The sequence below is a fragment of the Ovis canadensis genome, chromosome 9 (genome assembly GCF_042477335.2).
Source record: "Ovis canadensis isolate MfBH-ARS-UI-01 breed Bighorn chromosome 9, ARS-UI_OviCan_v2, whole genome shotgun sequence".
Lineage (NCBI taxonomy): Eukaryota > Metazoa > Chordata > Mammalia > Artiodactyla > Bovidae > Ovis > Ovis canadensis.
This window is the reverse complement of record NC_091253.1, coordinates 25,035,118-25,050,916: the sequence shown is the minus strand read 5'-3', so window position 1 is coordinate 25,050,916 and position 15,799 is coordinate 25,035,118. Positions and strand designations below refer to the sequence as shown.

The window sequence follows — 15,799 nt, the reverse complement described above, 5'->3', positions numbered from 1 at the left end:
AGCAGCAGTGTCCCCTACCCGGCCCGGCTGCTGAAGAATGGGGTTCTTGCTATGGATGCGGACAGGATGCTGGGCTGATCTGGTTCTCCAGACCCCCGTTTCCCTGGGCCTCTCCCGGGTATTGGAAGGGAGGCAGGCTCATTTGCATTCAATTTGCATACAGCTGCTGAAAATGAGCCCAAATTCCCTACCACTTCAAAACGGCATTGTTTCTGCCTTGGAAGGGACCTTCCCACGCACACAGCCATCCCCGTCACCCCGCTGAGGGGCGGTGTCCCCTCGTCACCTCTTTGGAGGAATTAGTTCCCCACTCCCACCCCAGCCGCCGCCCGGGGGTGACCACAGCCTTAGTCTTCTTCCTCCTTCCTCTCCAGGGGCCATGGGTCCCCACGGCCCTCCCCACGGCAGACCTGGCAGGGGCAGGGCAGGGAAGTCCTGCAGCGGAGACGCTGGGGCCACTGGCATGAGCTGGAGTCCTCTGTGAGTCTGGCACCCCAGAGAGCCAGGGTCAGTCAACACCAGGACTGGGCCGGACGCCAGGCGCTGCCTCCAGGGGCCTCCTACCTCCTCCAGACCATCGTCTTTATGTGGGACCCCTGGCCCCCTCATCTGCCCACCCTGCCCTCTGATGCTCAGCTTGGGACTGTCAGCCCAGGAAACTCTATCAGAAGGGCCGCCTGGAGGCTGGGGGTCAGGGGCACTGTGGACAGGGCCCGGGCTCTCTGCAGACCCGCCCTGGAGAGGGCCTGTCCGACCAGGGGCCGGGAACTGTGAGGTGCAGGCCGGCACCCCGCCTCCCCCGGGGCGGGGTGGGCAGTGCAGCGGCTGGAGGCCTGGCCCCGGGCGTGCAGCCCTTCCTCTGCCCGGAGTCCGGCTTTCTTCTGCCTCCTGCAGACCAGCTGCCTCCCGGAGAAGCCCTTCTGCACACCCGGCGCCCCATCCAGGAAGTGGACCACGCCCATCTCCGGGCTCCCAACTCTGCCCGGGAGACAAGCAAGGGGCACACATCTCTGCACACCAGTGCACAGACACACACAACGCACACGTACACACACATAAACTTCACGCACAGCACAACACGGCTGAGCACTCGCACGCAATGGGCACCACCCGAGGGTCTGCCCACCTCGTGCCCCTCCCGGGCTGTGAGCGGTGCTGGCTGTGTGTCTCAGAGCTTTGGACGAGCCTTCACCGTCTAGCCTCATGGGGTCCATCTGAGCAGGGGTTGAGACTCTTCTCATCTTGGGGGCTCAGAGGTACCCCTCAGGGTTAGAGGGAAGCAGGGGGCAGGCACTTCTGGCTTCAGACAGTCCCACCACCCCTCAGGGGCTTCCCAGGTGACTCAGTGGTAAAGAATCCCCCTGCCAACGCAGGAGACAAAAGAGACACAGGCTCAAAACCTGCATCAGGAAGACCCCCTGGAGAGTCCCATGGACAGAGGAGCCTGACAGGCTACAGTGCAAAGAGTCAGACCCGACTGAGTGACTGAGCACGCACGCATTGCCCCGAGACACTTCCTTCCCCCCTGGGAGGCTGTGGGGATTCATCCTCCATCCAGGTCTGGTCCATGGGGCTGGCATTTCAGTCATTTCTGTAGCACTTCCTCTAGGGCCTTAAGGACATCCCTGATCCTGGTCTACAAAACGGGGGCATGTGCCAGGATGGCCGCCAGTGCCCAGCTGGACTCCCACACTCAAAGGGAGCTCTACTCATGAGATTAGTGCAGCAGGACGAACTCGGGAGGGGGCCCCAAATCAGGGCTGACCTGAGTAGACTTCTTCCCGGTCAAGAAACAGTGAGGGGGCCTCGCTAGGAGGGACCCACAGGAGCTCATAGCTGCAGTCGCCCACCTTGGGCCCCAGGAAATGAGCCCCTCCCTACTTCCTGTGGGCTCCAAGTACCCCCCACACACAGGTCTGGTCCCCACACCTGCCGGAGAGCTGGGGGGCGGGGCTTGTGGGGGGCAGGGACAGCCCACAGAGTCCGCAGGCTTGAACGCAGACCCACCCACCTGAAGCTGCTCCGAGTTGCCAAGGACACGGGGGCAGGTGTGGCAGAGCAGGGTGCAGGGCTCCCCAGTTTCTCTGTGCTATGCCAGAGGACTCTGCCCATCCACCCAGGCGCAGCGAGCCCAGTAATGAGCAGACTGATTTAAACGTTTGCTGGGGTTCTGTTTCTGCTGGCAATCACTTTGAGAGGAACTGGAGGAGCAAACAGAGCAGGGTGGGAAAGGGCCCGGCCTGGGGCCCAGCCCGAGGCCCAGGTGAGGGCCACCTCCCACCCCCCCGGCCCATGGCTCTGCCAGCTGTCCCTCCCCACGCCTGGAACCCAACCATATTTACATTTCTCAGCAGATGGCAGGGAGAACCTATAACAATGCGATCACGAGAATGAGATTCCCCGCTGTTCTCGGTACCCAGGGGCTCGGGCCTCAGCAAATCCAGTCACTGCTTATTTACCCAGCTTGCCTCCAAATTAAAAGGCGGCTTCCCCTCCCCCAGGGTGGGCTCCCAGCCCAGCCCAGCCAGGGCAGCAGGGCCCACACCCACCGCCCTGGAGAGGCCTCGTGGCTCTTGGGTCACTGGAGACAGGACGGAGGGCTCCTGCTGGGGAGTCCCTCTTCGTCCTCCCTAGAGGCTCCGGGCCTGGGCCAGGCTGCCCGGAGGGCCCTTCACAAGTCCTGCCCTTTGCTGGACTTGGATGAGTTCAGGGGCCCTCACTCCTCAAGCCTGCCCCAGACACCAGGCTCGACCCACTGGAGACCTTCCTTCTTTCTGCATCTCTAATCCCCCCTGATCAGAACCACTCCCCGCTCCCCCACCCCATTTTGCCTCCAGGTACCTCTGATGCCCCAGCCTCGTCCACACCTAGGCAGTCAGGAGGTGGAGGAGCCACGCAGTGTGTGCTGACCAAGCATGGGCTCGTGCTGAGCACAGTCCTGGGGGCCGGGGCACCCAGAGCCCAGCCTCGTGGAGGTCACCTGCCCAGGAGGACAAGGACTCCAAGGGCATGTGGGCAGGCGTGTGGCTGGGAGGGTGAGAGGGATCGCAGATGCCTCTCTGAGGAGCATGTGTCTGAGTGAAGACCTACAGGGAAGGGGCAGTGAGGACCTAGAAAGCATACAGGACAGGAGGAAGGGAGAAGGCCAACCTCAGCTGAGCACCCAGGAGCCAGGACGGGCATCCCCGCTGTCTGCTGCCACCCATGGGCGGGGGACAAGGGGGCTGTTCTCAGCTCAGCATCGTCCATCATCCGCCTGCTGGAAGCAGCACCCTGGGTGGGGGTGGGAGGCATTATTTTCCCCAAAGCCAGTGGTTTTCCAGGTTTCCTGCTAAACCGCCAAAAGGCAGGCCACAGGGCTCAGCACAGTCAGCCCATGCTGTGCCCCGATGGTCTGTGTCCACGAGACAAGAAGGGCCCATGATGTCCCTCTCCTGAATGTATGTCATCTCTGATTCGACCTGTTGTTACTTATTTAGGAATTTCCCTTTTTCCTGTGGTCCAGGAACATTTGTACAAGACTGGATCTCTGCTCTGAAAGCTGGGTAGAACGTCCATTAAAGGCCAATCTCCGCAGGGGAGAGGGGTCTTCCTGACCCATTCCGTTTCTTTAATGGTTACAAGGACCACCAATCTTTTTATCCTTTAGTTGGTGTCGACAGATTGCCCGTTTCCAAACTTGCTGGCCTAGGCCTGCTCACAGAATTCTCTCATTACTTTGGAATGTGCGACCAACCTCGCCAGCGGTTTGTCCACCTTCATGGTCTTTCAAAGAGCCAGCTCTCGTTTCCATTCAGTTGCTCTGCCACGCCCGACTCTTTGGGACTACGTGGACTGCAGCACACCAGGCTTCCCTGTCCTGCACTATTTCCTGGAGTTTGCTCAAATTCATGCCCATTGAGTCAGTGATGCTGTCCAAATGTCTCATCCTCTGTCACCCCCTTCTCCTCTTGCTCTCAATTTTTCCTAGCATCAGGGTCTTTTCCACTGAGTCAGCTCTTCACATCAGGTGGCCAAAGTATTGGAGCGTCAGTAATAAATTCTGCTTTGTCTCTATAATCTTCTTCTTTCTAATTTCTCAGGGTCTATTCTGCAATCATTTTACTTATTTAATGTCTTTTTAATATCTTAATTCATTATTTCCCAGCCTTTCTCCTTTTGTTGTATAAGCATTTAAGGCTATTAATTTCCTCTGAAGTACCCCCACAGATTTTGATATGCAGAATTTTCATTATTATTCAATTATGTATTTTTACCTATCCATTAATGATTTATTCTTCTTCGACCTCCCAATTATTTAGAACTGTTTAAAATATTTCCCAACGTATAAAAAAATTTTTATTTTTGTGCTGATGCTATCTAATGAGAGGATTTTCCTAATTGCATTTTTGAATAATTGCAGTGTTTCACCCATTTACTGATTCTTTGAAGTTTGTTGACACTTGGTCTTCAACCTAAGTCAGGATCAAAATCCAGGCGTCCTGGAGAAGACTGGGTGTTATCTGCTGAGTGTTGTTTGAGCGTCTGGTGAGTCAACTGCTGGTTATTAGTGAAGCCTGCACCATCTTCACTAATTCCTGGTCTTTGTGCCCATGCTGACACCTTCCACTCTCAGGATGGACTCCCTCCGCAGGCAGGCAGTTCCGGCTTTACCCATCTATCTGGAGCTCGTTTGAAGTGTACAGAGATGAAGGATTTTTCATCTTCCTGAAGAGCTGAACCGGCCATGCTATCCTATTTAATATATTGACATTCACTTATATGAGTGATATTGATAGGGCTAGCCCCTCACGCTCTTCCCAACTCTGACCGCCGTGTCTTTCTTTACACTCTCACCCTCTTGTCCTTACGTTTTACTGGATTAGTTTTAAATGGCAAAGAGAGATGTTTTTCCCTACAATCTGTTGAGTCTCGACGTTTAATGGGCTCTTTTGGCCCATCCACACTAACCTGTTCACTGGACGTGATACCGAGGGTTTGCCGCGGGTTTTCTATTTATCCTATTGTCTTCTTCTACGTTAATTTATCTTTCCCCCACTTTTTTATTCAGTAATGAGTTTTGTCTGCTTGGTTGCATTTTTATTCCTTTTTTCCTAACTATATATCTTCTTTGGTGAAGGATCTGCTCAAATCTTTTGCCCAAATTTTCTAATTCAAGTGTTTGTTTTCTTGTTGCTAGATTTAGAGAGCTCTTAATATATTCAGGATACAAGTCCAAAGTCAGATGTGTGATATACAAACATTTTCTCCCAGTAAATAGCTTGCCTTTTTATCCTATTAACAGGGTCATTTGCAGAGTGTAAGTTTTTAATTTCGGTGAAGGAATTCTTGAGTTTTTAACCACGTATAGCTACTAACAGGCACCAAGATTAATAATGTAATCACTCTTTGCAAACAATACAGTCATTGTCCCACCGCTGTTCTGTCTTTTTGAAACACTGACCCATGCAAACGAGACAGTACAGTCAAAGTCCACTGCTTAATAGGAAACGGTTTCACTATCAGTCCTTTATCGACCAGCTTCCGGCTCACCACCCATGTCACAGACCTTCCTCCTGGGGCCATGCCGGAGTCCACCCTTCAGAGGCTCTTCTTGTCAGTCTCTTGGCAACAAACCCTCACGCTTTCAGTCCTCTTTGTCCTGAGAGGCGCCTTTGCCTGGGGCCTGATTCCAGGTGACCATTCCTCCCTGGGCCTGGTCTCCCCATAGCCTCCACTGCTGAGCCTGTGGCTAGCTTGGGGGGGGGGGGGTGGGCACTGTCGCTCTGTCCCCCTTCCTGAGCCAGCCTCCCACTCAGGGGCCGAGGTATCCCACCACATAGAGCCGCCTGGTGCTGTGCGTGGCCCCCACCCCTGTCTGCAGGATGGCAGGTCAGGGGGTCACGCACCACCTTTCCTCATTCGATTTTCTTCTCCTGGGACCCTGCTCAGACCCAGGCTGGATTCCTGGTCCTCTGCACCCTTTCATCTCTCTGTCACCCTTGCCACTTTCTGAGGTCCCCTGTCGTGTTGCTATTTTTCCAACTAAGCCTCAAACGTCATCTGTGACCAAGGATGCCACCAGTCTCCCCACCAAGTTCTTTGTTCTTAGAAGTTGTCACTGGCCCTTTCCAGACACGCTAGGTCATTTCTGATCATGTTACTACTACTCATCTTTGTGACTTCACCTCACTTTAAAAATATTCCTTAGAAACTATCTTACGTTAGGTATCTGCTTGATTCCTTGGGGGTCTGCACGGGCCAGTTGCAGCTGCCTGCCGAATCAAAAAACACAGACTCGGCAGCTCTAACAGAAATGCAACCCCCATCCACTCCCATCCTGGAGGCGGGAGGTCAGAGAACGAGGGTGGGCAGGCCTCTCCCCCAGTGTGTGGCTGGCTGCCTCCTCCCAGGTCCTCATGCGGCCATCCCCCCACATGCGTCTCTGTCCTCATTTCTTCTTCACGCTGAGATGGAAGTCACCCCAGGGATCCCACTTCACCTCGATCCCCTCTAAAAGCCTCAACTTCTAACAGTCACCTGCTCAGGTCCTGGGGTGCAGACCTCGGCACCTGAACTCTGCACCTGGCGGGCCTGAACCTGTTATTCTGCGATGCTGGCCCTCCTGCCCCCTGCAGACTACGTGACAGCTGCCCGTGGGCTCATGTGATGCTTCTTCCTCCCTCTGAGGGGCCCCCAAAGGCCTGCGGGGCCCTCCCTCAGAGAGACCCATCTGCCGGGACCCTGGATCTCAGGACCGGCCTCTGAGATGCCTCCAGCTCAGTGCTGGGGTGACTGGGGAGGTGAGGGGGTTGCAGGGAGGGGACAAGCCTGGCTATTTCACTTCTCCCTGCAAACCAGCAAAGCCTTTACAACCACAGCTTTTTCCACATTAATCTGTTTCCCGCGTGGGCTCCTAGTAAAAGTAAAGTCTCTCGGTAGTGTCCGACTCTTTGTGACCCCATGGACTACAGCCTACCAGTCTCCTCCGTCCATGGGATTTTCCAGGCTAGAGCACTGGGGTGGGTTGCCATTTCCTTCTCCAGGGGTCTTCCCGACCCAGGGATTGAACCCAACCTAACCTGCAGTTTATCCACCAAGAGCAGACCTGAGATACACCCAACCTTTGCAGGGCAGCAGGAAAGGCCACCAAGGAGAACACCCGGTGTCGTCTGACCACAGGGATAAGGAGGTTGGAAGGACGCTGGCCATGCTGTGGAGGGCTGGATGGGCCCCTAAGCAACCTGGGCGCTTTTGTGGACGAGAGTTACTGACTCGCCTCTGGCGGGGAACAGTGAAACCAGGAAACATCCCTCCCTCTGTGTAGGTCCCACCCTGCGCTCAGCTCCTTCCAAGCCGGGCTGCCCCAGGAGCCCGGGGGTCAGCTCACTCGCTGTCCGGTTCCTGCCAGGACCTCAGCTTCCCACTTCCGGAAAACGCTGTTTTCACAAGGGGAAGCTGGAGGGGAGCCCGGCCTCAGGGCCACAAGGGCCCAGACGGCCATCGGAGCCGTGGGGCCGGCCATGAGCCTGCCTCCTGGGGCTGCCCCGAGGGGCCGTCCCGCCCTGGGGTCACAGGCGAGGCGGATCGCAAGCCCAGGGAGGGCTGAGGGCTGCCTGCGGGCAAGCACAGGGCACCGACCACCATCAGGACAGACCGGCTGCCTCTCATTTTCTGTCAGCATCACCCTCAGCACTGTCTCTGCCTTTTTTTTTTAATATTGTTATTTTATATTTATATAAGAAAAATATTTTTTCCAAAAAAAGTCAGTAGGTATAAAATGGCACCCTACCCAGACCAGTACCAAGGAACATTTGTGCACACATATATCTCACATCATAGACGTAAACAATGACCACAGGCCCTCGGGCGTGGGTCCCTTGGGGCAAAACCAAGCAGACGCAGGTGCCCAGCCCCCACCCCAGTCTGTACACCTGCAGAGCAGTGGGGTTCCCAGGAGTCACTCCGGGGCACACGCTGGGCATCTTCTGGGTGCCCGGCTGAGGCACACGTCCAGGGTCTACGCACCAGGCAGTGGTCTGGGGGCACTGTGCCCGCATGCACGCGCCTGATGGGAGGGTGGGCTCTGCTGCCCCCGACGTCGTCCCTGAGCAGACCTTGTCCCTGCACTCCCTGGGGCCGCTGGGCCCACAGGCGATGGCAGGATGGAAGGGGCATGCTGACAACGTCGCGAGTCCTCCCCAGCTCCGTTGAGGGCCCGCAGGGCTCGGATCCTAGGTTTCCTCCTCCACCTTCAGGATCATCCCTGAGAAGGCCTCCGGGCCAGTGCGGCTGCCCTGGGAGGCTCTGGCCGGCCTGCAAACGGTCCCGCCCCCCGGGGAGCCGCCCGGGCTGGCGGGCGAGGCACCCCGGGCCGGGAGGGCCTCCATCAGCCTCCCCAGGGTCTGGGTGAGCGCTTCGACGCCATCGGCCAGCCGCTGGCTCTGCTCAGCCAGCCGCTCCAGCAGCAGGTTCTGCTGGGCCATCAGCGTGCTCTGCTGCTGGGACCAGGCGCTGAGCAAGGCACCCTGCCGCCGCTGCACGTCCAGCAGCCGCCGCTCCAGCTCCGAGGCCTCAGCCCCCGCAGCCTTCCCGGAGGGCTGGGATCCTGCCGAGGTGGGCGGCGAGGGCCGAGTTGGCCCAGGAAGCGCGGCCGCCGGGGGCACTGAGCCCGGGGAGGCGGGCGGGGAGGGTGAGGCGGCGGCCACGGGGAAGGCTCCTCGAGGGTCCAAGGGGTCGGCTTCGGGCGGGCTCGGCCCATCCAGTGTCCGCAGGGGGAGCCACAGGCAGCCAGGGACCTCGTCCTCCTTGTCAGCTAGCAGGGGGAGACAGGAAACGTGAGCCTTCGCCGGCCGGGACCCAGGCAGCGCGGGGAGGGCTCTCGGTGCACGAGGCCCTCTGCACACACGGTGATCTCGGCCTCTCCTGGGGCCCTGCTGTGGTCGGCAGCAGCCCCTCACAGGACGCCGAGACTCAGCAGGCGAGGGCATCCTCCAGGGATGCTGAGATAAAACTCCAACCTGGCGGCTCCAAGGCCAAGGTGCCACCGCCAGGTTGCCATCTGTCTGTCTGTCTGCTCACCCAAGCTGGTCATCATCTACTCACTGTCCTGTCTGTCCATCTGTCTTCCTACACGTATCCACCCACACATCCACCCCTTCGTCTGTCTGCCCATCTGTTTGCTGGTCGAGCACCCATCCGTCCCTCCATCAGCCCACCTCCTTCCTTCTATCCACCCATCCATCCGTGTGCACCTTCCCGTCCATCCACTGTTCATCTCTCAGCTGTCCATCCATAAGCCAGCCCACGCACCCAGCCACCATTCACCCATGTCTGTCTGTCCATCCGCACGGCTGTGCTGATGCCCTTTCAGCCCTTCAGTCCATCCATCCATCGCCCCAGCCCCCCACTCATCTGTCTGTCCAGCCATCCGCCACGTCCAGGAAGATATGCAGAGTGGACATAATAGCAGCACTTCACCAGGAAAAGCTGAGACCTGGAATCCTACACGCTGGGCCCCAAAACCAGCTCCACCTCTTGGGAGTCGTGTGACTGGGGGATGCCCTTCTCTCCTCTGGGTCTCAAAGGCCTGTCTGCACGTGGAAGGTCAGAGGCCGTGATGCCTGTCCTGCCGACACTTCCCAGCACGCTCGGGCAGTGGGCAGGAGCCGGAGGGCTTCCTGCCTGGTGGCCACCGTGGGCTGTACCTCCTGGGCGCAGCCCCCCTCGTCTCACCTATGGGGCAGGATCCCACCTTGGGAGGGCAGCATCACCCCAGAGCACCGGGCCCACGCGCCCCCTGGCACCAGGCAGGCCAGGTTCCAAGCCTGCTGTGCCTGGGCACGGGTGGCCGCCCGCCGCTGTCTCCTCGTCCTCCTCCTCCTTCTGCAGTCCAGGCTTGTGCTGATCCTTCTGACCTGGTGGCCCCTGGGGGCACGAGGGGGAGCCAGCCGCCCCACCGGCTTTTTGCTTCTCTCCTGAGATGAGGCTTCGGGACTGAGGCCCTCGGCATGTAATGTCCAGCTCCGCTTTCCCACGGCAGAGGCCGGGCCAGGCTTTCGACAAGCCCGCCGTGCCTGTCAGTTCCAGCGGCGCCATCTCTCTGGGAGCCCGAGGGGACCGGCCCGGGGAGCCGGCCGTGCCTGTCAGTTCCGACGGTGCCTTCTCTCTGGGAGGCAGGCTGTGCGGGCAGAGGGCCCTGAGCTGCCACCAGACGCCGCAGCCCTGCCCCGCCCCGCCTTGTAGACGCGGCCCACCCCCGGCAGCTATACCAGCTGTCATGCGCGCCCAACGTCGCCTTCACTGAGGAGTCAGGGGACCCGACGCAAAAAAGAGGCTGCCAGCAGTGGGCCCAGTGGGCGCCCCCACGACGCGCCCTTGCGGAGTCCAGTAGCCTCCAGGCTCCCCACTGGGGAGGCCTGGGGAGGGTGGCTCTGCTGGGAGGGGCCGCTTTCCCCTGTGGCTGGCCCCACCCTGCGCCCCTCCTCCCCAGAGGCAACCGGAGTCCCTCTCCCAGCCCAGTGCCGACATCTCAAAGCCCCCGGGGAGCACGGACAGCGTCCACCACCTTCCCAACCCCTCCCTGCCCCGGGTGGCACGGCTCGCACAGGTCTACTCCCTGGCTGCAGCAGCCTGAGCCCGCCTGGGCAGCCCCTTCCTCGGCCTCTGCCCCCGCCCCTGCCTGGCATGCCCTTGGAAGCTCTCCCTGCCTCAGCGGGCCCAGGGCCCGCAGTCACTGGACTGCACCGTCCGCCCACCCCACCCCTAGGACGTGAGCTCTGGGGGACACAGGCTCTGGGGGCTCTGTCTCTGAGCGAGGGCCCAGCACAGAGCAGGGGGCCTGGGGGCGGGCGGCAGGCAGAGGACGCTCGCGGCGCCCACCTCCTGCTGGACCCCGGCCTGGCCAGGGGCTCATGGCTGTGTCGCAGCAGGGTCCCCAGAGCTGCCTGATGCCCTGCCTCAAGCAAACGAGGGTCAGACACTGGTCCTCGCTGCCCCGGAGCCAGCTGACATATCCCAAGCGGCGAGGCCCGCGCCTGGCCCAGGGCAGACAGAGAGCCCTCTCCACAGCCGTGCCCTCCAGGACAGCTGAAGCCACAGGGCCTCCTGTTGGGGCAGCCAGGTGCCGCCCACTGGGCTGGGGAGCCGCAGCCCCACCAGCGCCCACGGCAGCAAGACCCGCCCCTGGGAGCTGCTCACCCCTCACCCCTGCCCTCTCGCTCGCTGAGCCGGGGGCACAGACCTGGGACACGGCCTCGGTGGGGGTGCAGACCGGGGCAGGCAAGGCTGACCGTCCTGGGCACGCAGCCCGCACCCCTACCTCTCCCCTCCCCCACAGCAGTAGGCCTGGGCACAGAGAAGACCCTGCAGGCCTGCCCCTCCGGCGCGGGTAGGGGCCGAGGGCCGTGCCCTCACACTGACTTACTTGGTGCCGGCTGGCTCCAGCGAGGAGCTCACTGGCCGCCTCTGTGTGCGAGGACGCAGCCTCAAGGCCAGCTTCAATACTATCTGCAAATCAAGACAACACAAGCAATTACAGAGAGGAGACCCTCCGGTCACCCGGAGCAGGGGTGGGGGAGGCACAAACGGGGAGTCCGGCTTCCAGAGGTCAGAGGCTGTGGGGATGGGCACCGCCCACCCACCCAGCATGGGCCCTGGCCCGCCTGAGTGTCAGGACAGAGACCTTGGCACTGTCTGTCCTTGGGGCCTGGCAGCCCCTCAGAACGGGTGAGTCCAGCCCAGGAACAGCTCTGCACACAGAGCGCCACCGTGAAGACAGCCATCAGGGTGTGGGAACACCACTGGCCCCCAGGACATCAGCACATGCCGGCCGCCGGCATCCCCACGCCACGCAGCTGGTTCTGACAACCGTGCAGCTCCGAGGGGGGACCAGGGACTTCAAGCAGGGGCCTGCTGGGTGTCGGCAGAGCCCCCAAGACGTCACTCCAGCAGCACAGCTGAGCCACCCTGGGACACCAGAAGACACCCCTCCGCGGCACCGGGGGTGAAAAGGCGGTATCATGTAAAACACCCACAAGTCCACCCTACCCTGCGACGACACGTGGCCAGGCTAGCGGGCACAGGGCAGGGGTGAGTCAGGACCAGGGAGGGCCCTCGACCCGGTAGGAACAGGGCTGGAACCCCCGGGAGCACCAGGGCAATTCTCTATGCTGTCTCCTCTCCCCCCGAGAAGAAGGACCCGGTGCTGCCCAGACAAGTGGGCAGTGGCCACAGCTGTGCGCACAGCCCTCAGCAGAGACCAGCTGGTGCTCTGTGGGCTGACCGTCAGACGCAAACACGCATCAAGCCAACTCAGGAAGAGAGGACGCGCCTCTGAGTTCACGCATTCTGGCGAAAACTCAGAGCTGGAAATGGCTACATGCACGCATCTCCTCTGATGCTGGGAAAGATTGAAGATGGGAGGAGAAAGGGACGACAGAGGATGAGATGGTTGGATGGCATCACCGACTCAATGGACACAAGTTTGAGTAAACTCAGGAAGTTGGTGATGGACAGGGAGGCCTGGCGTGCTGCAGTCCATGGGGTCACAAAGAGTCGGACACGACTGGGCGACTGAACGGAAGTGAACACATCTCCCTCGACCGCCCAGGGCCTGAGGCAGAGCCGCGCCCATAAACACAGGTGCAACCTGGGCACTGAGGGACCGGTCAGCAGCTGGCTGCCCCAATGGGCGAGAGCCTGAGGGTCACGGGGGATGAGGGATGGGGTGCCCGCTCACCAGGGTGGGTGGGACATCTGGGCTGAGCTGGGTCTCATGGCGGAACTTGCAGAACCAAGCATCACACACTGGGGCCACCGAGCTCCTGCCCCACTCCCAGGTGGGGGGCTGGCAGGACGGGTCTGAGCACCCAAGGCCCCCCGCCAGCTCCTCTGGGCCTTCGACTGTGCCCACCTGCAGCACCCCAAAGCCGGGTCTGGCTCTGCCGGTAGAACAGGTGGCCCCCACAATGACTAACAGGCAGGCCCTGCCCCGTCGTCCAGGCCTGTGACTTAGTCCAGCCCAGGGCATGGCTGTGTCCTGGGTCCGTGTGCATCTCTGACCTGCCCCTGCCTGTTTGGTGGAGACCCCCTGAAAAGGTCTGCTGGGGTCTCTGCTGGGGCGTCGACGGCCCCTGCTGTTCCTGCAGGCCCTCCTGCTGTCCGCTCGCAGCCCTCAGGACACAGTTGGTCCTGCTTTCCGCTTCTCCCTAAAGTCCTTCCAGCAGCTCCCCAGGACAGGGGAGGCGAGGGTCTGCGGGGGCACGCTTCGAGCTGTGGGTGGAGCCAATGTTTCTGCGGCGAAGGGCGCTGTGATAGGCTTGCAGAGGTGTCTTGAGAGGAGGAGGACGAGGAGCAGGAGGAGGAGGAGCTGGAGGCGGCGGCCAAGACCCAGCCAGGCAACCGTCTTCCTCGTCAGGGTCAGGAGCAGCCGCAAAGGCGCCGGCGGTGGGCCTGGGGCTCTGGGGTCAGCATGCCCTGGGAGGCTGAGGGCCCTTGATGCTGCCTGGCCTGGCCTGCGGCTGAGTGACATGGGCGAGGGGCGCCCCTCTCTGGCCTGGAGCCTCGGCCTCCCCATCTGGACGCAGAGTGGGCCTTGCTGGAGGCTCCGGGCAGGCTGTGGGGAGCCACTTACTTGGCAGGGGCTTGACGGCACGGCCCTCCCCAGGGGTGCCTGGGGCCGTGAAGGTCTCGGCCACCATGCGCTCGACAGGCGTGAGGACGGCGGGGGTGCGGGGGCACTCGGCCAGCTTCCTGCGAACCACCCCGCGCAGGTCCCGCCACTTGTGCTTGACGTCGCCCAGGTCCCGGCGGCAGTAGCCCAGCGCGTTCACCGCCTGCAGGATCTTGCTCCACACCCGGTGCTTGCGGGCGGGCGGGCCCCGCAGCGCCCCGAACAGCAGGGAGTAGTGGCGTGCCACCCTCTGCACCAGCACCTCCGTCTCCTGGGGGCTGAAGTTGGGCTTCCGCGTCTTGGTGCGTAAGTGCGGGCCTGGCCCGGGCAACAGGGCTGCCGCAGCCGGCTCAGGGCTGGAGCTGCGCCCGCACGAGGCCTTGCCGCTGCTGGACCCTGGAAAGGCACCGGAGGCTGAGGACAGCGGGCTGGCCCCACCACTCCTGCTGGGGAGGACGCGGGCCTCACTGACACCCGCCATCCCAGGGACACCCACTCTGGCACGCAGTGGGGTCCCGGGCCGTGGCTACTCTGGGCACTGGGGCCCACCCCTCCAGCAGGCATGGCACTGGAGGAGGTCAGTCCTCACCGGCCCTCCGCCCAGCAGAGAGGCCCTCCTCATTGGCCCATCGCTGGGACCGAGTGACCATCTGGTGACCATCTGGGAAACACCTGGGTGTCCATCTGGAGCATACAAAGCATTCTGCACACCCACCCTGAGACGGTCACCCACAGAGGCGATCAAGCACGTGGAGACAGGGAGGGTCCCAGGAGAGGTGCCGTGAGCCAGGACAGGTGATGCCCAGAGCTGCCCACAGCAGAAGCGGGGGCCCCGTGGGCACCCAGGCTTGCGGAGCAGTGAGGGGCTGGCAGGCAGCAGGGCCAACCCCCACTCGCTCTGCTCCTGGGGGTGCAGCACACACCGGGCAAGGGGGCTGGGCTGCCTCTTGGGGAGCAGGACATGCCTGGGCCTCCGCACGCCTCAGCCTTCAGGCCCCACTGAGGTGACAACTCAGCCCGACATCAGGGTGGAGACGGGTGCGGGCAGGCCTGGGCCCTGGCCGCAAGCTGCCTGTTAACCAAGCAGCTCTGGGCACTGGGAGCCGCCTCGTTCCTGAGGGCCACGGGCTGTAGCCCAGCACTGCCCCGGGCACCTGGGCACGGGGGGGGGGGAGCAGGAAAGCCTTGCGGCCACATGGCTGAATGGCCGAGCTGGGGGGGCAGGGGCCCTCGCATGGAGGGAATGGGGCCACCGCAGGGGCAGGACAGCTCAGCTCTCCCCGCGCGGCCACGGCCAGTCCCCACTGCACATGCTCCTGGGAGGAAGGTGCAGAGTGAGGGGCAGGCAGCCCGGACACTCCCACAAGCAGGAGGAGGGGCCCGCCCCTCAGGGGGCATTCCCGGGCTGGCCTTCCTGAGGGGTTGGGCCGACCTGGGGGGAGGGCATGGAGGGCGGCTGGCAGAGGCTCGGACCGCCAGAACCTGCCCAGGTCCCACTGTCTGCTGGGCAGCCCTGCCAGACCGTGCCCAACCCTCCCTGGGGCAGCTGCTGAAAGGACTCGGGTCGAAGCCAGACGCAGGGCCCCCAGAGGACGGCCTCGGGCGGGTGGGGCAGGTGGCTTGGTGGATGCTGTGGGTACCCACCGATGGCCTCTCCTTGCTCTGAAACCATGGAGGCCAAGTCCTTGATGATCTGGTTCACATCTAACAGGTCACTCTGCGGAAAGAAGAGGACAGCCATTAGGTCCCTGGGGCTGCAGTTCAGAGGTCAAGGGCACGGCCAAGAACCAGAAATGAGCCTAGGGTCACGCCCCAACTCAGAGACACTGCTGGGATCTGAATCACTGTCCCCCAACCTGAAGGTCAAAGGCCACGCTGAGCATCTTGGGGCCATGAATACCCTCACTGGGTGCAGAGGACTCAGCGCTGGCCCCTGGAAGGGTACAGTCTTCCGCAGGATGGCATCCCCAACACTGACCTACAGGCCTGGCTAGAGGAAAGAAGAGGGTATCTGGAGCGGAGGGCTCAGTGCACCTCCCACAGGCCCCTCAGTCCTGTAGACACCTCACTCCTCGTCCCCTCCTGCAATTCGACTGAGGGGCCGACCTGCCCCTCTCTGTACACCCGGCACCCAGCATGGCCGGCACA

The 15,799-nt window shown here is 61.4% G+C and overlaps 1 protein-coding gene across 8 annotated transcripts in view; it reads right to left on the bottom strand.

The window, feature by feature from the left end:
- Nucleotides 1-15,799, bottom strand: part of TSNARE1 (t-SNARE domain containing 1) — a 114,260-nt gene that overhangs the window by 28,585 nt on the left and 69,876 nt on the right. The window contains exons 11-14 of one of the 8 annotated variants that reach the window (XR_011259140.1): nucleotides 15,296-15,368; nucleotides 12,719-14,047; nucleotides 11,405-11,487; nucleotides 7,676-8,794 (exon numbers count right to left, since the gene is read on the bottom strand). Coding sequence is in view for 7 of the 8 variants with exons in the window: in XM_069600846.1 (XP_069456947.1) it covers nucleotides 8,214-8,794; nucleotides 13,613-14,047; nucleotides 15,296-15,368 (1,089 nt within the window). In the remaining variant the exon portion in view is untranslated. Of the gene's footprint in view, nucleotides 1-7,675; nucleotides 8,795-9,652; nucleotides 10,160-11,404; nucleotides 11,488-12,718; nucleotides 14,048-15,295; nucleotides 15,369-15,799 lie in introns of those variants that run through there. The other 7 variants (XM_069600848.1, XM_069600847.1, XM_069600849.1 and 4 more) reach the window with 7 other exon arrangements.